The sequence below is a fragment of the Aquila chrysaetos genome, chromosome 5 (genome assembly GCF_900496995.4).
Source record: "Aquila chrysaetos chrysaetos chromosome 5, bAquChr1.4, whole genome shotgun sequence".
Taxonomy (NCBI): domain Eukaryota; kingdom Metazoa; phylum Chordata; class Aves; order Accipitriformes; family Accipitridae; genus Aquila; species Aquila chrysaetos.
Genome location: NC_044008.1, coordinates 58,496,322 through 58,517,729, shown reverse-complemented (window position 1 = coordinate 58,517,729; position 21,408 = coordinate 58,496,322). Strand labels below are relative to the sequence as shown.

Genomic DNA, 21,408 nt, shown 5'->3' with positions numbered 1-21,408 from the left:
GGCACAAGCTGGCTGACAGGGCCACCGTGCAACTCCCATCCCAGCACGCCGCCGCCGTCCCCTGCCTCGAGGTCACGACGCACTGGTGTTGCGGGTACAAAGGGCTGGGCTCACCCTCCACCTCCCTGCCCCACGGGCCACAGACCCGTCCCGGTCTTCTGCTGAGGGGAAGGCGCCATTTCCCCCCTGTACCCTCTCCAGGTCTCTACCTGAGGGAAAGGCGCCATCTCCCCCCACCCCGTACCCGTCTCCAGATCTCTACCTTAGAGGAAGGCGCCATTCCGCACCCCCCCCCCCCCCCCCCGCCCCGGTCTCTTCCCGAGGGGAAGGCGCCATTCCCCCAAGCCTCCCTCCTCCCCGTCCCCGAGGAACGGGCACAGCCGCCGCCGTTGCGGCCCCAGCAGCGCGACCGTGCAAGGCAGGAGAGCGCCGGAGCGGCGCGGGGCGGGGAAAAGCGGCCGCACGGCGGCGAGGCGGAAGGGGCGACGCCGCCCGGGCGGGAGCTCTCGCCTTCTCGGAGCGGCCGCCGCTCGGCAGCCCCCGCCGGGCATGCCACCGCCCGGCCCCGGCCCCGGCCCCGGCCCCGGCGAGGCGGCCTCCCGCGTCAGGGAGGCGGCGGGGAGGGACCCGCTGGCCGCCGACCTGCGGTGCAGCCTCTTCGCCGCCGCGCTGCAGAGCTACAAGCGCGACTCGGCGCTGAGGCCCTTCCCGGGCCGCTACGCGGGCGGCGACACCAAGGACTTCGAGGGGCTGGTGAGTGCCAGTGCCCCCGGCCCGGGGGTGTATATCCGAACCGGGAACGGGGTGTTCTGCCTCTGGAGTGAGGAAGCGGCCTTGTGAAAGGGCTAGATAGGGGGGGGAGCCCAGGCCGAACGTGCCTGGGCCGTTCTGGGGGAGACGGCGAGGTTGTTCTCTGAGGTGAGGGCAGCGGCGCCTCGGGGTTATGAATAGAGCAGAATGAATTGTTTATCCGGTCACGGAATCCAGGTTTTAAGGTACATTTGGGATTCTGACCAATAAACCCACACGTGAAAACTTCCAAATCCCGTGCTGGGATACAAAGCGTTTTAAGAGCTTGCCCTACGTGAAATTCAGATCAATTTTGAAGGGTTTGTATTTTACACGGCCTGAACAGCCCCCCTGTGTTTATCCGACTCTGCACATCCTGTATTGTGACAGGTTGTTTTCTTTCAGGAGCTTGCTTGATTATTCTTGTGTGTACCTTACAGATATTGTTGGTAAACACAAATATTTTATGACTTGTCTGGTATTTGTTGTTAGGATGAGTGACAAACTTTCCCACAAACTGGATACAAGTGTTAATATGTCAGAACAGAAACTGTTTTTCAGTTTACAACTTATTAGGGTGAAATATTGTTTTGCTTTCACTAGAGGTCTCTCTTTAATCATAATGAAAATAAGGAGCTTGTACTAAATGCCTGTCTTGTTAGCTTGCAGATACCAACGCTCTACCAAGCCTCAAAGAACTTCTGGAGTCTGTTCCAAACACAGAGAAAAGGGCCTGGGATTTGTTTAGTTGGATTTTGTCATCTAAGGTCTTCATGATACAAAGTACTAAGAAACAGGAGGTAAGTTTTGAATTCTGAAAGTCTTGATTAGAATTTGTCTTTTAAGGCAAACTTGCACTTCAGAGATTATTTCCTCCTGCTGGAAGTTAGTTGGTTATTGTGACAGCTTGACAGTTCAACATGAATGCATTTTTTTCTGTATATAGAGAGGGTTGTTTGTTTTTTAAATAAAATTTTCAGGAACACTGGTTGGAAGAAAGTTATCACTGTCAGTAGTTGATGATGGGCAGTGATTGTAGTTGGTTACTCCTATTAACGTAGCATATACACATGCATGTTCTAGACCAAGATAGTCCAACTCAGGTGTCATGGACCTAGGTCCTGCTTCTCACTGAGAAAGACAACTTTGTACTTCTGCATACTGCCCCAAAAATGGAAAGGTTGAGAGCCACTGAGGTACTTTTGTAATGGGGATCAAAATAGTTTGAGAGATTAGTAGCAAGATGAAAACAACTTCTGTTTTCACTTTTTTGCCTCTTCCAAGATTAGCTGATGAATATATCGTCGTAGTAGCCAAAGTAGAATTTTGATATTGCCCTTACATCACCAGTTAATTCATAATCACAATTCAGGGTTTTTTCTGGAAAGAAGAATTAGGATTTATCTTTGATAGCAAGAAACCATCAAAATTTTTACTGTCCACTTACTCCTTCTGAATTGTGACAGTATTGAATTCTAACACAGAAAGCATAATCAAAACACATAAGGCAACGTGAAAGACTAAGGCACGGTAGGCAAAATTTCCAGTGAGTAATCTAAGGGCATATACCAACACTCATATTCCTTCCTGTTTTTAAGTACGAGAAGATCCAAGAACTCACAGGCATGTCTGGGGCTGTGGTTCCTGCTCCGGACTACCTCTTTGAGATCGTGTATTGTGATCAAATGAATACCAAGTTTGCCGAGACCAAGGGAGAGCGAGACCTCATCTATGCCTTCCACGGGAGCCGCCTCGAGAACTTCCATTCCATACTGCACAACGGCCTGCACTGCCATTTGAACAGGGTGAGGCTCCTGGTGTTGGCACCATCTTCTGTTGGTCACTTGCAGCTAGTGACACTTTTTAAAAATAGGCCCGAATTCCTTTAGGGATATGAAATGTGCTGATGATCTTATACTGCTGTTTTCACTTCAGTGTAGGCCTTTGTGGATGGTTGTGTTGGATTTTCTAGTGCAGCCTGAAGGTCAAAACTGGAAGCAGCACAAAACCCTTTTCTCTGGTGTGATGAATTATGGCTATCCTTTGCTTCTTTGTAAGGAAGTGTAACGCCTCTGAAAATACTGGCCTATCTGACAGCCTGCAGCTGGAAAGTGCCTGTGCACAGAGGAGGAGGATAGTGGCCCAGACAATGTAGAGAGTCTCTCTTTCTGCCTGGCCTCAAGTTTAGATCAACTAAGTTTTAGGTGCTATTTGCAAATGGAGCCTTCTTTAAATGGCCTGGTTAAGGGAGACATCCCATAGGATTTGCACCTCTTCCGATTTCCGCGGAAAGGCAGTTGGGACTCCTGGCTTTTTGTGTCATCCGTAACGCAGCTTTACACAGCAGCTGCTTAACCTTCCAGTCAACCTGGACTATGTTTTTCCCCCACGTTCCTTATAACTAATGGCTTATCAGGTACAGTGGACTTACTGGATTAATAATTTTAGCCAGTGTGGCAAATCCTGTGATTCAAAGTTATTAAAACAGTTAATATTTGAAAGGAATTCACAACTGAGAAGTAATTCCCTCTTTTCTAGTAAAGCATGGATTTAAATGCGAGTAAAGCATTGCCTTGTTTGTGGAGGTTGGCTATTTGAATGATGGCAGTCTCAATAAATCAGTGAAATGCCTCTAACAGCAGTGCAGTCATGTTGATATAAAATACTTATGCTGGCAAACTAAATCCAAATCCGGGAAGGCATGAATCTGTCCACACCAAGGGCTGTGCCAAGCAGCTAATTTGAGGGATGGGAGAGGGCAGCTGCCCCACCCCGAGGAAGTTGTGCCAGGACAAAAACAGTGCATGGACCAGGCCCAACACGGGTCAGAAAAGCCTTTCTTAATTTACCTTCAGAAAGAGAACTGCCAGTCTGAAAGTAATAAACACTTGTATGTTTTTTATAGTTTGCACTACAGGATTTTAGGATATATTTCTGCTCTGTTTCAGACATCCCTGTTTGGTGAAGGTACGTATCTTACCAGTGACCTGAGTCTGGCTCTCCTTTATAGCCCGCATGGTCTTGGTTGGCAACGGAGTGCATTGGGCTCTATCCTTAGCTGTGTAGCTGTTTGCGAGATCATTGACCACCCAGATGTAAAATGTCAGGTGAAAAAGAAAGGTGAGTCTATTGCAGTAATAACTATGTGCAGTTCACCTCTTACTTAGCACTTCTCATATTTCAGCTTTGTGCGTATATGCTGTCATATAAACAGTGCAGTATATGGAGCATGGATACCCTTCAGCAGAAACTGGCTACAGACTCGTTTTCTGATTGACCCCTCAGCAAATGCACAACAGCCTTGTTGTCTGTGAAGCTTCTCTTAAAATAGTATATTTAAGGGGTAGAAAATATTTTGGTGGCATCATTTGTTTTTCCTAGTTTCAGTAACATGATAAAATCATGTTCCATAATGCCTGATCATTTCACCTGTGATGGTGGAACAGAAGCATCACAAATGTATCAATAATGAGCTTTATTAGATGTCTAGGAAGCCTCTGCTCAGATTGTCCTTCTCCTTTGATTGCTTCCTGCTTGCAGGGCTCAGTCAGTCCTTCAATGTTGTTTTTGTTTCCCTGTTAATATTAGCAGGTCCTCAAGCACTGCATGGGAGACCCGCCTCCTTATCATCCTGGTCTGGGCCATAATGCCACCCATACCAAGGATGACTAGGAGTGGTATAGCCTCAAGCAAACTTTTCAGTCTATTCTTGGATGCTCAGGGATTCAGGGGAATACCAAGAGTAGGTCTTTGGTTATCTCATTCCCACTCTTGTGGGAGCGGGGCAGGGGGGTGCAGGGGTTGGTTGGTTGCTTTTTTACAGTTACTTGAAGTGCATCTTTTTTTTGCTTTTCTGTTCCCCCAAAGACCTCTTCTTTTCTCTTGCCATTCAGATTCAAAAGAAATAGACAGAAAAAGAGCAAGAGTGAAAAACAGCGAAGGGGGTGATGTACCACAGAAATACTTCGTTGTCACAAACAATCAGCTTTTACGAGTTAAATACTTACTAGTATATTCACAGAAACAGCATAGGAGGTAAGAGTTCAGCTATCTAGATTGATGAGCGTGCTATAACAGCCAGATAAACGCATCTCATTTTTGAAAAACAACAGAAAACAAGCAAGAAAGATATGCTGCACTGCCAGAATTTGGTTTTAGCCTGTTTCCTGTGGAAGTAAGGCTTACACCATCATGTTACCTCTGTCTCAGTCTTTGAGGCTCCCAGGCTCAGCTAAATATATTTTTTTCACCAGACGTGTAAGCACTTAGTATCTTTGAGAGCTCTAATAATCTGTTTGTGGCAGGAAGCAAAGGGTAAAACTGATGACTGCAGCTCTTAAAACTAGAGCAGTTTTAACCCTGCCCTTATCTATCCTAAGTGGCAGCATTCACCCAGCTAGTCAACATGGGTGTACAGGCTAGGCAGTTACAGCTCCAAACCACAGAGAAAGATACAAACATGGGGAGAAAGGACAGGATTGTGCACAGAGACTTAGCAAAAAGAGGTGGGGAATCAGGCTTTGTTAGTTACAGAGATTGTGGAACAACTGTCTGGTTTTATTGCATTAGCTTAACAGTTTAAAATAACAAAACCTAAGACACTCTTTGCCAAGGTATTCACGCATCTCTGACAGAATTCATGTACTTTTCCCTTTTCAGGCCTTCTAGTCAATCTTCCTGGTTTTACACCCACCGTTTTGCTGTAATGATGATGCTGTACCTACTGCTGCTAATAGTGATAGGGGCCAGCAACTCGCCAGCCTTTGTCTACTACTGGCACAGAATGTTTGACTCGGAGAGATGAATTGCCGGAGATGATAAACTGTTATTTTCACCACGTGCCTTAATAATAGCCAATCTGCAATGCACTGCATCTGTTCCAGAGCTCTGGAAATAAAGGTGACTGGAGCTTTCCAGTTCTGTCACCAACATATTATCCTCATGGCAACTTTCCATTTATTCTTATTTCTGTGTTCCTGCGATTCATGAGGATGCCCAGTACAGCTGAAGAGGATCACAATGGTGCAGCTTAGCATGAACCAATTGTTAAGGGTCCAGGGGAAAAAGTTATTTAAAATTAATGAAAACTAAGCATGGAAACACTCAGGTGTAACTATTTTCTGTCAAACTGAGGTATGTTTGTACAAGTTGGAAAGGAGGATTTTTCTGTATGTAAGGCAAAGCAACCTGTAGGGAGTCTTACCAGTTTGTTTTCAGAAACTGAATTTAGTGATGTTTAGCATGTATCAATGCAGATGGGATCACTTCTAAAACTAACTTTGGCTTTGGCCAGGAATTTTTATATTTGAGCATAGTGATTGTAAGAAAACAACAAGAAATAAAACAGCAACCAAAATGGAACAAGTTAAATGGTTTCTAGTATGGTTTTTTTTCCCCACCCCATAAAACATCTGTAAGGTTTGTGCTCTCAGCCATGATCTATCTTGTCCTTGGTTAGTGTGCAGATCAGACAAACTCAGGCCCTTCAGCATCGATACTGAATAAGGATTATTCCTATCAAATTGCCTTCCACTTGTATTTTCTGCACCAAGAAAAGGGAGGGTGAAGGGTTCCACTTATGCTGCCACCTGACAGGCTTTTGGGGGTTGGGGCTGCCTGGATTTTGGGATCTGGTTCAACATTTTTACCTGTATTGAACAAATGGACTAACTAACAGTAACTTGGCAACTATTTCCTGAAACAGTTGTAAGAAATGGAGTAAAATGGCAGCAGAACTGGTAGGGTTGTATTTTATGTCTGTGAACATTTGTAGGACAGCTAACTTCATGTAGGCTTCACTTAGGCCTCCACGTGACAAACTGTGCACAATACTACATGTCTGTAAGATAAGACTGGCCACACTAAGTTCTCACAAAGAGGTGGAGTTTTCTATGGCCAGAACCGTGGCTGTTAACGCTGTTTGCAAAGTGCTTTGGCTTAATGCTGGTGTGTAAAACCTCAGTATCTCTGTCCTGGTTTTGGCTAGGATAGAGTTAATTTTCTTTCTAGTAGCTGGTATAGTGTTACATTTTAGATTCAGTATGAGAAGAATGATCTTGAAGAAGGGCATTTTGGGGGTTTGTTTGAAAACACACATACAGGTATGCACAAGTTAGTCGTGCAACATAAACAAGGCAACACTCTCCCCTTCCTGTCCAAGTCCTTTGCATTTGCTGTTGTTACAAAGCAACCTACAACTACCTGAAACTGAAAAAGGAGCAAAGGACTGTCCTCTGATTAGTGACTGGGCATGGCATAAACCTGATGAAGAGCCCAGGGATTGCAGGCAAAGAAAAGCTAGATATGTGCCACAGTCCAAGCTTGCAGTGTAGCTTTCAGTAATAGACTTGATAAATGCAGGTTTTCATTGCACAGTGAACCCTAACCACAAAAAAAAAAAAAAAAAAAAATCTCATCACATATTTCCAGCAAATGAGTCTATGATTACTACCTTACTCATTAAATATTTCAAAGAAAATATTCTTCTTTCTCTGATGATGTTCTGGTACCTAATTGCCAGAAATAATGACCTGGTAATCAGGTTTTCTAACTCAAGGCTGAGAACAAGTTCATTTACAGCAGCCTGTCTTCTTGGTGGATGGAGCTAGAAGCATTTATTCCAGTTAATTTTGCTGCCAGAACAAATTTATTTATTCACCATACAGCTTGCAAAACAAGAACATTATAATCCAATTCCCCATTGCCTTTTACAGTCCGTTAATAATGCTCACTGTTGAAGCATATTGCGTTACCTCAGCCCAAGAAATGTACATGCTAATTATGGCGTTGATTTGCAATTAAGATATACATAAACTAACAATTTATTGCACAACAGACTCAACTACTTTATAGTAGTTTACTCCTTGATATTCCAATTCAGAAACTTGGGGTTTGAGACATGCATGGGGTTCTTGGGAATATTTGCCCATTTTTGGTCCACCTCATCATGTTACATACAATGTTGGGCCATATATGTGTCAGTTTAGGGTAAAACCAGCCAGAAAACCTAGACATATTTGACGCTATCTAAAGGGTATTGTGTTGTTAAAAGGCTTGTATGTCTGCAAATGAAACATCTTTCGGAACAGATGGGCTACCGGGGGCCCTTTGGAAAAGGAGGAGGTTAGGCAGCAGTTGGGGGCTGGCTGGCTGTTTGCACTGCAGGGAAATGCGCAAACCCGGAGTCCACAAGTCAGACGAAAGGAACAGATGGGGAGGAACGCAGCAGGGTTTTGAGGCTCTCTTCTTAGGGTTTCTTTGCATAGGAAAGTTTCTGAAGAGTAAGCAGAGGGAATGAATGCATAGCAACCGTTCAGCACTATCTCCTAATGTCTGCCTGGGCTTTTATTTTGCCTTTAAGCCATTCAGCTGAGCTCTCTTCCCAAGTGTGGGGCAATAGCATCCGTGTAGGGAGCTAGTTCCCAAGCTGATCTTCTGCACCAGCTGCTCCAGGCTATAGCCCCAGAGAGAAAAGTATTGCAGGGGCTCTCACAGCAGACACATGCAGTCCAGCACTGCAATTAAATCAGCAGGTATCAAAGGAAAAAAAAAAAAAATCAGCTTTTTCTGCTTTGAACAGTTTAAATAGACCCAGAAGAAAGAGGTGTCTGCAGGTGGGGGCTGAGTCCTGATGGACGTCTCAAGCGCCCTCGGGACGTCTCAAGTGCCCCTCGCAGGGCTCGTAGCCCCATCCCTCACGCTCCCAGGCACGCAGGGATGCAGGGCACAGCCTCCTCGGTGCTTCAGCTTGACATCTGTGCAGCGAGGCAACGCTGTCCTCAAAGGCAGTGGGAGAATAAATACATTTAAGGTGCTCAGATTCTACCTTAGCAGGCCAGCAAAATACTTAATATCCTACTCCCACGCTTGTTTTCTGCGCTCCCTGCTGATTCCAGCATGTGTTTCCCACCGTGGCGAGGTGCAGTCAGCTGGATTAATGCAAGTATTGTGCTGAGTAACTAACAATATTATGAATTAACCCAAGGTTCGCGTTAACCTCTTAAGCCACTTGCCTGGCTCTTTGAACATGCACAGTACTATAAAAATGCTAATGGGGAATGAATCAGAATTTCCTCCCAAACAAAGGACCGCTGTGTCTGAAGTGGGCAGCCCAGGGTGAGGTCGAGGAGTTGTAAAATATAGAGCTACCTGTGCTTATTAATATGTTCGTTGCATTACTGTGGTGAATATTAAGGAACTGTTACTGAGTCAGACAAACTGATCCTGCTGTGACTGCAAGGAGAAGCGTGGCAGCTGGTGTTTCCCAGGGGGAATAGGCAGATTTTGGGGAAGTGGGAGAATTTGCCTCCCATAAGGGGAAATAGATTATATATAAAAAAATATAAGGGTTTTTTTTATATATAGATATTTTTTATATATATGTGGAGAGATCTCAGGAGCCAGCTGAGGAGGGCAGGTGCTGTTGGAGACCAGGGGGTTTGAGACAATGTGGGGGGAGAGGGAACCACCACAGAAAGCAGGACCATCCACAGGGCAGGGAGGAGCGAGGCTCCAGTTTTCACTCTCCTGATGAGTGATGCAAAAATCTTTTTCTTTCTAAAGTACAAACTGATTAAGAACTGCAGAATCAGAAATGCGGGGACATCCAAACCAGGCCCGGGCTTCGGTCCATCTCCGGCAGGACCCAGACCCAGGTCGAACCCCAGTGACGCAGAAAACACCTGCCCCAGCTCCCCTGCGGAGGTGCTGCCCACCTCCTCACTCCCCCTTCCTGCATACGTTGGGCACACGGCTTGGCAGCACGCTTTTCTAGTGATATTTTCCTTCTATTATAAAAGCTGTCACTCTGGGCACCTTGCCCACACTCCAGGCTTCCCAAAATGTCAGCACCAGCAACAGGAGGGAAGGTATCAAGAGGCGGGCAGAAGGAGCAGCGCTGGAGTGCCTGCAAGCATCCCAGGGGATGTGCCGTGCTTCCCCCAAGGACCAAGGTATGTATCCTTGCCAGCATCCCAATTTTCCTACTCTTCACCTAAAACCAAACCTGCTTCTGCCCTCTCACTGTGCCTGTGGGGTGTAAAGGTGGTGGGTCCCACCCACAAGGGAAAAAGTGCTTCTTGCTCCTGGGAGAAGGTCTCTGAGCTCTCCTGCTGCTGTGCAAGAGAGGACAAGTAGCCTTAAGTGTGTGAACAACACTGGACCTGTTCTCTCTCATTCAGCAGAAAGCAGATGAGGAAAGTTTTCAGGAGATTAAAGACACATTCCTGCTTATTTGAGGCTTGCCAGAAAACCAACACACCTTCAATTTCTACCTCCCATTAGCAATCATCAGTAATATAAACAGAGAGACCAAATGAGTGTCTGGTGAATAAATTAGCTTCCCCTACCACAAGTCATTCCCATCACCTTACAAGAAACTCTTTTTTGCACCAGTCAAGCCAAGCCAGCCTGGCAGCAGCGAGCCCTGCTCCCGTTAGCGTTGCGTAATTAACCTTGAGCAGAACAAGCCCAGGAAAGCCAAATGGCAATTACGCATCTCATTGGAGTTTGGATCCTTCCTAAAGGGCTCACACTAATCCCCACCAGTCGGTCTGGGCTCCTGCAGCTCTAATTGAATTTTTTTCTCCTTGAGCAGCATGTTTAGCATAAATGATAGTTAGCATGGGGAAAGGCAAGCATTCAACACCCATGTACAGCTCGGCATCACCCTGAGCACCATGGCTTCCTGTATCCTCATCGCCCAGTCTCAGCCAACCTGCAAGGACTACTTACCACCCCCCCCAGTTTTAATAATTTATTAGTTGGGTCAATGGGAAACCAGTGCAGATCCTTTCTGACTGACGGGGATCCATTCCCTCTTGGAGACAGGGGCAAGAAAGCCCCCTCGGTGCCCAAAGGGGATTTGCTTTCTTGGAGGGAGGCATCTCCCAGCTTCCCTACACATGCAACCACAGCAAGTCAAAAGTTGTTTTTAAAACAAAGCTCTTTCATCTTGATAAAGTCCAGATGCTCATTCAAAGCTGCAGTGGCCACAAAAATGCTCAGGGAACTGCCTCCTGCCAAGTCCAGAGCTCCTAATCTGGCCAAAGATTTCACAAAAGCAAAAAAAAAAACCCCAACAACCCCACCTGGCTCAAAACTAAATTTCTCTTCAAAAGCAAAAAATGCATTTAATAACAATCAGCAGAGAACAAACAAAGAAATAATCCACAATTTCTAGTTACACAGAAAGGAACAACACAGTTGAATAAACCCATCTCTTCAACCCACACCCAGAGAAGAGGCCTCCACCCTTCACAAGCAACTTCTGGCACCTTGGTGAAAAGCAAAAGGTCCATTTTACTCACCACAGCTCAGCTGATCCCTCCAACAGCCTCCCTTGCTCATGCAGTGTAGCCCAAGGCCATCACCACCCACCTGGCATCCATATGTGCTGATGGGCCCCTCCACCCACAGGTGCTTCCCATCACCTTCCTCATTGGGACATCCCAGGCATCACCTGCAGGGTGGATGCACCCACCCTGCTCAGGGCAGAGACGGGTTGCTGGCATTGGGTCAAGCACTTAGGGCAAAGCAAATATGGGGACAGCTCAGCGCATGGTCTGTAACCTGCCAGCTCGTGCCCTGGGACATGGGGACAGAGACAGTCAAGAGGGGCTGGGCAGCGTTGGGTCTGGTTCTCACTCTGTGGTTACCCCAAATACTGTCTCTCCTGGTCAACCCTGTGTTCCAGAGAGGTGCTGTGTAAGGATGTGTCTGTACCACCCCCTGCACGCCAGAACAAGGCAGCAGGGACTGTTTTCCCTTCTGGCTGTCTCCAAAAGGGAGAAGGAGTCCCATCCCATCCCACTGTGGTTCTTCACACCCCTCTTGCCTGAGCCCCTCCATCCCCGCAGCACCTCCTCACTCCCCACCATGCCCAGGGGGACTAGTGCCCCTGCATTAGTCACTCCCCAAAGATTTATATCCTTCCCAGGCCTTGACACACAGCTGTGGGAGAACCAGACAGGCTCTGAGCCAGGAGATCCGAAATTTTCGGAGAGCTTTTCCTACAATGGGTGGAGAAAATGGACTAAAAGCCTTTGATCGCACCTTTGCAGCCTCTCAGGGTGACACCACTTAGCGCCGTGCATCCATGCAGCCCCGCACCTGGGTGTAGGTGCAAAGGGCACTTGAAGACTGGCCACCCCACCGGACATGGCCCTGGACCACAGAGGAGACGGCATGTCTCCTCCCAGGGGTTGATGCTGGAAGTGTGGCAGATGCTTGATCCCAGAATCAGGGCTAGAGCATGCGTAGAGTACAAAAAGGATGAGTTTCTAGTTATTATGGGGCTGCCAAAATACGGAGGAATGACCATAAATACCCCTAAATGTTTTTCACCCTGAGTACAGTCAGGAGATGCTTTCCCGTTTTGTGGCCAGAGACCCTCACCCACTAAAGCTGGGTAGCAAACCTCCTTACAACAGTCTCCAGAATGATCCTATGGGACAAAGCAGCCCCCAAAGCTGTGCCTCCCATCTCCTTTTGGGTACATCTCTTCAGCAGACCGTGTTGACAGTTGTCCCGTTGGAGCCCCCTGATACCACCCCACCATTTACAGCACCATCCTTGATGTTCTTCTCCGAGACTGAGACAGGTTGGTGTTTTTCGTGCCTGGTAATGGCTGTTTCAATGCCCCTGAGACACAACTGCACGTCCTCCCGAAAAGAGGGGGTGTACAGTCCGTAAATGACAGGGTCGGTGCATGTGTGCAGCAAGCCAAAGAGAAAGAAGCTGTGGTTGACATACTCTGGCATCTTCTGGATCATGGCTGGCTGGAACCAGTACCACAAGCCCAGGAGGTAGTATGGGGTCCAGCAGATGATGAAGGTGGCAACAATCACTATGGTCATCTTGAGAGTCTTCATACGTGCCTTGGAGATGTGGTCATTTTGATTTCTTATCAAACCTGCCAGGGAGAGTCAAAAGGATAGCTGGAGATGGGAGAAAACCAGAACATAACCATCCATAACTGTGCTTCTGCCAGAAAGGGGAGACCATCTCATGGTCTGGCCCGTGGTCCACAGGAAGCAGAAGACAGCAAAGAGGGGGGTCAAGAAGTCTGTGTCAAGCACCTCAGTTGAGTTACCCTTCAAAGGGCAGATATCCAACGCTCCAGGCTGGAGCAGGGTCAGTCATAAAGTCATGGTGGACACTAAAGGTCTGGAACCTGCTTACCTTTGTTGATCTTTAGCTGCTTACTGATCTCCCAAATGATCCGGATGTAGCAAACAATCATGACGCTCAGGGGGGTGATGTAGAGGGTGGTGAAGGTGAACATGTTGTAGACGGTTTCCTCCCAGTGCGCTCGGAAGCTCCCGTGAGTAACACACTGGGTGAAGTTCCCTCCCGGTACCGTGTGCAGGTGAAAGAGGAAAAGCTGAAATGGAGAACAAAATAATAACTTTAAAAGGCTTTGGAACAGGGCACCACATCCTACAGATGCTCCTGGCTGTGCATGGAGAGCACCTTCTTGCTGCTGTTGTACTGGGAGAGGTGCTCTAGGCGCCTAACTCATGGATATGGCCAGGACGGATGGGATCTGCCATCTGTGAAATCCCATTTTTTGGCCATACCACATGTTATTTTGGTCAGGAAAGGCCTGGGTTTGTCTTGGTCCACTCCAACGTGTTTTGCAGTGGCCCAGTGATGCATTTTTAGGAGAGGATAGCCATGTGCATGCAAATTATAGTGGACACAATTTTTTCCCAGCCCTTAGCGTAACACGCTGATGGCATTGCAATGAATGGGTGCTATAAGGAAGGTGCAAAGCAGCACTGAGCACCCAACACAGCAAAAACACTGCTTCGCTCAGCAAAACCAAGCTGGTGGTGGTGGACCCCATGGATCGGGATGGACTTGTGGGGGCTGCCGGCATGGAGAAACCCTGCTGCAAAACCACCTCAGCCTGGGCAAACCATGTGGGGAAGGCACCGAGCCCTACCTGGGGTGAAGCCAGGAGCACGCTGCTGGCCCAGGCAGCGCGGAGCAGGAGCCCATTGCGGCGGCGAGCACGGGAGAAGGGGTGGAGGACGGCCGCATGCCGGTCCAGGCTGATGACCACCAGCACCAGGGCGGCCGCGTACATGGCAAAGAGCTTGAGGAAGTTGAAGAACTTGCAGGAGAGGTCCCCACCATACCACTGTACTGTCACATTCCATGCCACGTCCAAGGGCATCACCGCCACCGTCACTAGCAGGTCAGCCAGCGCCAGGCTGAGGATCAGCGGCCGCACGTGGGACTTCCTCCCCTTCCTCAGCAGGCTGCCGAGCACTGCCACATTGCTGCCCACCGCCAGCAAGAAGAAGATGGCTGTGACGATCACGCGGACCCTTGCCGCTTGCGTGAACTGGGGCTCGACCCAGTGCTCGGGGCAGCCAGAGACTGAGACATTGGCATCCCTCTCCATGGTGGGGTGGTGGGGAGATGCGGGGAGCTGCTCGTCAGTCATCCCCTGCTGAAATGCAAGCGGCAAAGTGAACACCCTCTTAGGTGCTGTGTCGTGTGCTGCAGCTTCAATATAAGGAGAAATGGGGATATGGTAGGACCTGCACCAGAGGCGCCAGCAGCAACGTGCCTGTCCCTGCGTGTCCCCTCCACGTTGCTCGTTTTGCCGAGCCGCCGCACCTCCTGGTTGCGGTGACACTGCCCGGCTGCCCTCTTTGGCTAACCCCTGCCGTAGCTATAGTGATTGCTCACACAGACATATATTTTTAGCTCTTTGCGAGTCGGTTGAGCAGCTGGAAAGCGGGACCGGTGGCTAGGACCACAGGACAAGCCGCTGCCTGCCAGTGCCTGGCTGGGAATGGGTCGCACAGGAGCCGGCTGAGCCTGTGCTGGGGCAGCCATGCTCAGTTCAAGGACTCATCCCTTCCAAAGGGGCTTTGCAAGCAGGGCTCAGATTTTTAGAAACCTCACAGCACTTTCCATTAGTGTGTTAAACCCTAATGATCCACCTCCATCTCCAGCACCAGATCTGGGGCTGTGGGTGGGAGCACCTGGGGGTGGCCAGGAGGGGAGAAGGGGGATCCCACGCTGTCCGGGGGCAGACAGCAGCTCTTGCGAGAGGATCATGGTGGCATTTAGGAGCCTGGACCTTCCCAGGACCCAGGCAGCACAAGCTCAACACCTCTGTCCCTTTGCCTTCAGGAGGCAAAGCAGGAGGAGGAGGTGAAGGTAGAAACACACCCATGCAGGAGGTGGTTAGGGGTGATGAGCAGCGTGGTGGTCCCCCATGGCTTGATTTAATTGCCCTTTTTGCCTGAGCACAACCAGCTTGGGGACAACTCACGTTTCAAGGGCAAATACTTCCAACTCTTGGGGACACGAGCTGTTAATAGTCCCAGCCACAGGTAGGGTATGTCACTTACCATTTCAAGCACCTTCTGGTTTGCTGATACCAAAATAAAGCATTCCCCACCTTTGCACAAATAACACAAGCAGCAGAGATCCAGTCTGTCTCCCCAGCTCTGCAGGATGGAGATGCCGACACCTTGCAGCAAGCTGCCCTCCTCCAGCCCCACCACCTGCACCCCAAGCCCCTGAGACCGAGCCCCCTTACTGCCTTCACCCTCCTCCTTCCCCAAAGACCAACCCAACAAGCAAGCAGCAAAGAGAAAAAGCAATTTAAAAGTACTGAGCTGCTTGCTGGCTGTCTGGGAGAAACAAGGGGAAACCCATGTCGAGGTCTGGATTTGTCCCAGCTGATGGGAACGTACCTGACATACGCATGCCCTGACACCGACTAAAGATGCTCCTTGTCTTTCCCCACAGGTCTCCCACCGCCGCGGTGCCAAGTCAGGATGCTCCAGCGCGTCTTTGCATCACATTCCTGCAACAAACCCCTTGAAGCAGCAAAATTTCCCCTTGCTGGCGGCTAAGCCGGGAGCTACGCTGTTTTTAGCCCAAGCGTATGCAGGCATCTGGAGATGGCAACGCTGATGCAAACATCCCCTGCACTGGCAAACCAGGAGCGGGACACGCGGAGGTGGACACCCACAGGCAGCCCGGCTCAGGCAGCTGCGGGTGTTTCACCCCTGGGCGGGGGCCGGTACCTCTGCCCTTGCGGGCTTAATGAGCTGCCCGATTTCAGGCTTAATGAGCAAGCAGCAGGGATGATGACAAAGCCACCGTATTGCAAGAAATGGCCAAAATTCAAGACGTTGTGGCCAAATGTGGCCCCATCAAGGATAAGTGCCAACACTCCCTGCATTGGATTTCTATAAATACAGGAAAATGAGTTAATTATCCCTGGAGTTAGTGATGAACGTCCTGTTGCTCAGACAACCAGGAGACTCGCAGCACGCACAGACACACACACACGCCCCAGCGATGCTCCTGGACCACACATGTCTGTGGGAGCATCATGGATGAACACAGGTACGTGCCTGGACTGGAAATGCTGTAAGGAGGGAATTAATAAGGAGAAACTTAGGTCATTTTGCCATTTTAATGAATACACAGTTTTTTCTGCACTCTATCAGGTCCCACCTTGTTCTTTTTTGTATTTCTTTCAGCATAACGCAGTGAGAGCTTGATGTGCGGTGCGAAACCCTGGGATGGACAAAGAGCTCACAAGGGCTTAAAAAATACGATGTGCAATGCAAGGGCAGGGAGGGAAACCGAGGACACCCTGCTCCTCTGACCAGTGAAAGTAAAAGAGCTGTGGGGATGACAGAGGGCCAGCCCCAAGCCCTGCTGGGGCCAGTGCCGGCACGCAGGCTCCCAGGGGCATCGCAGGGATTTTAATTACATGCAAGCAAACCTTCACATCTCCCGGTCTATTAAATTAAGAAGTACACAGCTTACAGCAGGACCGCAGCTGAGCCAGTCCCAGGCTGGCAGTGGTGGCTCCGCATTGTTCCCCAAGAGGATGAGGTTCACTTTCTGGGATAGGAGGGTTTCCATCATTAAACCTATTCCTACTTATTTTTGGGAGGAAATGCCTGAGCTCTGAGGCAGGGGTTGCACTGTCTTTGAGGCTGCTCTGCTTGCAGGATTCCTTCTGGGCACAGCAAAAAAGGAGGATTTTTTTCCCCTTTGTGGGTTTAAGAGTCAAATTGTGTGGCAGAGAGACCAGCTCCTGAGACCCAAGAGATGCTGCAGCCGCTGGACCATGTCAGCCCTTGAGGCATCACAGTCCATCGGAGTCCCCTAAACCCTCCATTGCACTTATTTAACTGCTGAAGGAGACCAGGCTGGAAACTCTGCTCAGAGCCACAGAGGGCAATTTATGCATTCAAAGTGCTTTATATCTGAAGGGAAAGAGAAAAGCAGGCCCACCCCTGGCACTGCCAGCCCTCCACCCAAAATGCGGTCTCACAAGCTGAGAGTGAAGGGACATTGTCCTGCCAAGACCCAGTTTCAAAGCTGTTTAACAGCTGGCATCAACGACATCCCTCCGGAGGGGAATACCAGCCACCCCGGTCCTGCCAGAGCCTGGCTGAAACCCCAAAGCCACGGTGGGCAGAGCGGGAGGGCAGGAGCTCAGCAAGCACGAGCCACCCCTGCCACGCAGAAAGTGACGTCCCCATCACCTCCTTACCTGGTGAGTGCATCACCCGCTGGTGCCGCAGGAGTGAGCCTGGTCCCTGGGGGAAAAAAAAGCACAGAAACCACAAAGAAGTTGGGTGGAAGCCCATTTATTATAGCAGCTGCCTCCTTCTTGCATTAGCCTCCTGGTTAAAGCCGAGATTAATTCGGCCCCACATGCTCATCCTTATTTTTCCTTTCATTTAGCTCTTTGCACCTGCACTAAAGCAATTAAATAGCAAGTCAGGAATGTATTCCCTGTTTGTCCTCCTTCCCGGCTGGCTGCCTTTTTGTCTAGAAATGTCCTTTCCGTCCCCGACTGTATGATGCAAGAGAGGGACAGGATTTTTCTTGAGAACTGTAAGCCTCACTCATGCGACAACAAAGCCTTTGGTCCCTGCTCAGAGAGGATTTTTTTAGCATGCCATCACGCAGAAATGTCCTGGGCATGCATTAGCAATAAGTCTTCTTTTAAGGGTGGGGTCCCTTACTAAAATGACTATTTTTCTCCAGCATTTGCACAGTAACCCCCTTGTGTTTTCTTTTTTTTTTTTTTTTTGCTTGTCTCCTCAAAGGTCAGCTTGGATGTTGTCTGCTCAGCAGCCTTCAGCTGAATCTCTGAACGCTGGTTTAACGATCAGAGGGTTTTGGTCCCCAGGATTAGGAAACAGTGCTGGCAGGCAGGGCTTGTTTCCATACAACCCGGCTCGGCTCTTTCCGAAATCCCCTCCTTTTGGGATGTTGCCCCAGTACATGCCTGGAGCTGCAGCCCAGCGCTGGGTCACAGGGAGTCAGAGCATCTCCAGGCATCCCCAAACAGGACTTTTCTCTTTGAATCCATACAGATCATCCTGGGATGCTGGAGAAACCAGAAACCAGAAAGCCACACCAGGTAGTACAGCCCCAGTGGCAATTTTTGCACGAGCGAACCTTTAACAAGAATGCAAGTGCTGTATTTTTCCTTCTGACTTCCTGTATAAATTGGGATCTCATGCAGGGAAAGCAGCACAGGATATAATTTCTATTAACCTAGTGCAAATGCCGGGCAGGGAACCTGCTGCCGTTTATCCTAATAAATCACCGCCAGGGTCTTGGCTTCGCAAAAAAGAGAAAAACTTGTCTTTTCACCTCTGACAGAAACTCCTGCTGCTGGGCTTTATGGGGAGGTAATGATTGTTCTTCTTTGAGTAGAGCCATCCCACAGCAGCACTCATCACCTGCGCCCTCACCCCCAGCACCCTCACCCCAAGCAGGTGCTTCTGCGGGGCTGGCTGTCCAAAAATTCCCCTTTGCTCAGAAAACACTCGTGATTTCAGAGTTTTTAGTGCTGATTTTTTTTTCCTCCAATTCTTCTTCTCCTCCTCCAAACCTTGAATTGTCTCAGGAGCAGCTCATCCAAGGAAATTTTTGTCTCATACTGGACTCGAAACAGAAAGTCTAGTCAGGGACATCTGACATGCAGTGTTTTTGTGAGTAAATACCAGCGTCCATGAAGTCATTTCCCGGGGTTAGAAATGAGCTCACCTCTGGAACAGCTTCTCTTCTTACCCAAAGTTCACAAGTCAAGTGGTTGTGAAGCTCCCAGTTTTCGACCTTCTCATTAAAAAACCAGCACTGGGGCTGCATGCAGTGCAGTGCCGCCTCTGACTGTATGCCACGGACCTGTCCGTAGTGGGGCATCACCCTAAATTCCCTGAAACCTTTGCAGCAACAGGCAGAGGACGAAAGCGCAGCAGTCGCTGGGGATAAACCAACATCTCATTCCGCCTGCTCACCCGGCCCTGGCTGCTCTGCCAAGCCTGCCAAGAGGGACGATAATTGCTGTCCCTTGTGGGGATAATCTGGGTCATCCCGTCCCCCTCCTAAAAGTCCTTGTTTAAAGCAGAGGGAACGATCTCTCCTGCCCACTGGGCTCAATATCTTGGCACACTGTGTCTTTGGACTGTTTCTTAGTGAAATAACATGCTGTTTCTGATTTGGCTTCATATATTGAAACCTTGCTAGAGACCTCGCTGATAAAAGCCCTTCTCCAGGGGGTACCATGCCATTGGACCGCAGTGCTGAGAAAAACATGCACTTGATGCTCAAACCTGCTGCAATTCCCATCTTTTAATACCCTGGCTGGTGCTCCTGGTGTTGCTGAGCCCAGCACATCATGCTGGACGTCCAAGCCATGGACCCAGCCAGGATGTTGTAAAGGACAAGGACCCCACTGGCAGGGGAGCCCAGATGTCCCAAGCATCATTCCCAGAGGTTTCCCAAACTTACATCTTCCCACACGGAGCAGCAGCTCTCGTGGTCTTTCCTCCGTCTTTCACCAGAAGATCTTAACCACAGCAAAATCCCCATTCCCCATCTCTAAAGTAGACAAGAGATAAGGGTGAATTTATCACCCTAGACCAGACCCTGAGGTCAAGCTCCAGAAAATGTGGTGATCTTTGGTGCCGAGCCCAGTCTGCTCACCGCCAAATGATACAACCTGGATGCGTGCATCGCCGTTCCACCCACAGTTCATCTTTCCCACAGCAGCTTCGCTTCCTTGCCCTGGAAACCCCAGCCAGGGGGATTTATTTGGGAAGTCTCACCCAGGACCCCAGTCCCATGATGCTCCTGTCCCCAGTAAACCAGGAAAATCACCCATGGGATCGATGGAGGGGCTGTGGGTCCCCTTCGGCTCTGGCACGCACTGACCCGGCCAGGGCTTTCACTGCCCTAACTGGGTATTTTTCTTGAGCTGGAAGAAATTATGAAATCCCAATATTTTCATTGTGACTAACCTGTGGATGTGAACAATTTTGCCCTTGTTTTTGGATGGGTTTTAGTTGCTCTCCTTGTCTTTGCCTTTCGTGCCCTCTTTGATCCTCCGCTTTTTTTTACTCCCAGTGGGACCTGCCCATTGCATTGCTCCAAACATCAAATATCTTCCTCTCTCCATGCTTCCAAAATGGACTGTGTGCCCCAAGGTCATATTTCAGTGCTCCCTTTGGATGCTCCTTCCCAAACATGGGCCAGATTCAAGGGCTAGTTTCCTCCATTTCACTGGGGGAGAGGTGAGATGTGGGGAAAGCTGAAAGCCCCATGGGACCCTTGGTAGTGTTACCTAGGGCTTGCAGGAGCGAGAAGCAGAGAAAACCTCCCCTGGCACCTCTTTCCCCTGCACTTCGTATCTCCAAGCAGTTTTTGAGGCTTAAAAACACCCTTGGATGAGCTTTATGCAGGACATGACTGCTTTTAGGAAAGGATCAGTGGCTCGCTGGGGAGAGATGCCATTAATGCTGAATTAAATGAGCTGGAGGAATATAATTTCTGCTCCACCACCCTGTTTTTACCCTCCTGCAAGAAGCCTGCTCCTGGCTGAGCCCTGGGACTGCAGGACCCTGGTGTCCCTCGGGATAAGCATTGGTGCTGACATCTGCCCCCGGCCAGATTTGGCCTCCCGGGAGATGTTTCTGGGAGGCAGCACTTGATCTGATGCTGGGAGCATTGCACAGAGTTTCTCTCAGGAAGGGCTTATCTCCCGTGCCGCCTTCCCAACCTGCTGCCGGTGGTGGTTTTCATCTCAGCCGGTCCAAGGCGCTCACACTGGGAGGCTGCCAGCCCTTCCCTCTGGCAGAGCTTGGCCCCCACTGAACAACTCTGCCTGCGCTGCCAGCAAATGCACATTTACCCTCCAGCAAAAACTGATATGGCCACGACTGTCCCAGGGGGAATCCCGGCAGTGCTGGAATTAGCTCGGCAGAGACTGGTTTTTCCAAGCATGCCCTCGGCACGATGCATGAGGTCGTGAGATATTTCATGGCTCTGGTCGCCCCCATGACCACAGGTGCTCTGGGAAGGGGAGGTGTTTCCACATCCTCTTTTGCGAGCACGGATGCTGGCAAACTCTTTCAGAGCCGAAACTGGAAGGCAGATCGGCCCCAATTACCCCAGCTCCACGTTGCTCAGTGCAATAATTCACCTGAAATAAATTCACACATGGTTCAACAAGGAGTCCCTGCCATCTGCCCAGCTCCATCCCTTGCATGTTTTCTGCCCATCCCAAGTAGAGGCTCATCCACACACTGAAAAGCACTTTTTAACCTGATG

At 49.3% G+C, this 21,408-nt stretch overlaps 2 protein-coding genes across 4 annotated transcripts; one reads left to right on the top strand and one right to left on the bottom strand.

Moving 5' to 3' along the window:
* The first annotated feature begins 451 nt into the window (after positions 1 to 451).
* On the top strand, positions 452 to 6,159 carry PARP16 (poly(ADP-ribose) polymerase family member 16). The gene is made up of 6 exons (XM_030015532.1): positions 452 to 753; positions 1,452 to 1,589; positions 2,388 to 2,594; positions 3,738 to 3,909; positions 4,683 to 4,824; positions 5,449 to 6,159. Exons 1-6 carry the CDS (start codon positions 550 to 552, stop codon positions 5,591 to 5,593), a joined length of 1,008 nt encoding a protein of 335 aa, XP_029871392.1. The 5' UTR covers positions 452 to 549; the 3' UTR covers positions 5,594 to 6,159.
* Positions 6,160 to 7,412: 1,253 nt separating this feature from the next.
* LOC115341919 (gonadotropin-releasing hormone II receptor-like) lies at positions 7,413 to 15,919 on the bottom strand. Of its 3 annotated transcripts, none has more exons than XM_030015530.2 (4): positions 15,510 to 15,919; positions 13,736 to 14,248; positions 12,970 to 13,171; positions 7,413 to 12,700 (listed from the first exon to the last, which is right to left on the bottom strand). In XM_030015530.2, the coding sequence occupies exons 2-4, from the start codon at positions 14,240 to 14,242 to the stop codon at positions 12,291 to 12,293; spliced, it is 1,119 nt and encodes a 372-aa protein (XP_029871390.1). In that variant the 5' UTR covers positions 14,243 to 14,248; positions 15,510 to 15,919; the 3' UTR covers positions 7,413 to 12,290. The 3 variants fall into 3 exon arrangements, with proteins under 3 accessions (XP_029871390.1, XP_029871391.1, XP_029871389.1); XM_030015531.2 differs by having other exon boundaries at positions 13,736 to 14,245; XM_030015529.1 differs by lacking the exon at positions 15,510 to 15,919 and adding an exon at positions 15,162 to 15,248.
* Positions 15,920 to 21,408: the final 5,489 nt, after the last annotated feature.

What these genes read in the sequence shown, in the direction of transcription:
- PARP16 (XM_030015532.1), top strand. Translation starts at nt 550, where the DNA reads ATGCCACCGCCCGGCCCCGGCCCCGGCCCCGGCCCCGGCGAGGCGGCC. An exon ending in CCAAGGACTTCGAGGGGCTG is followed by an intron (nt 754 to 1,451) that starts GTGAGTGCCAGT and finishes CTGTCTTGTTAG; the next exon opens with CTTGCAGATACCAACGCTCT. An exon ending in AAAGTACTAAGAAACAGGAG is followed by an intron (nt 1,590 to 2,387) that starts GTAAGTTTTGAA and finishes CCTGTTTTTAAG; the next exon opens with TACGAGAAGATCCAAGAACT.
- LOC115341919 (XM_030015529.1), bottom strand. An exon ending in TGCTCCTGGCTTCACCCCAG is followed by an intron (nt 13,172 to 13,735) that starts GTAGGGCTCGGT and finishes TCTCCATTTCAG; the next exon opens with CTTTTCCTCTTTCACCTGCA. An exon ending in GCAGCTAAAGATCAACAAAG is followed by an intron (nt 12,701 to 12,969) that starts GTAAGCAGGTTC and finishes TCTCCCTGGCAG; the next exon opens with GTTTGATAAGAAATCAAAAT.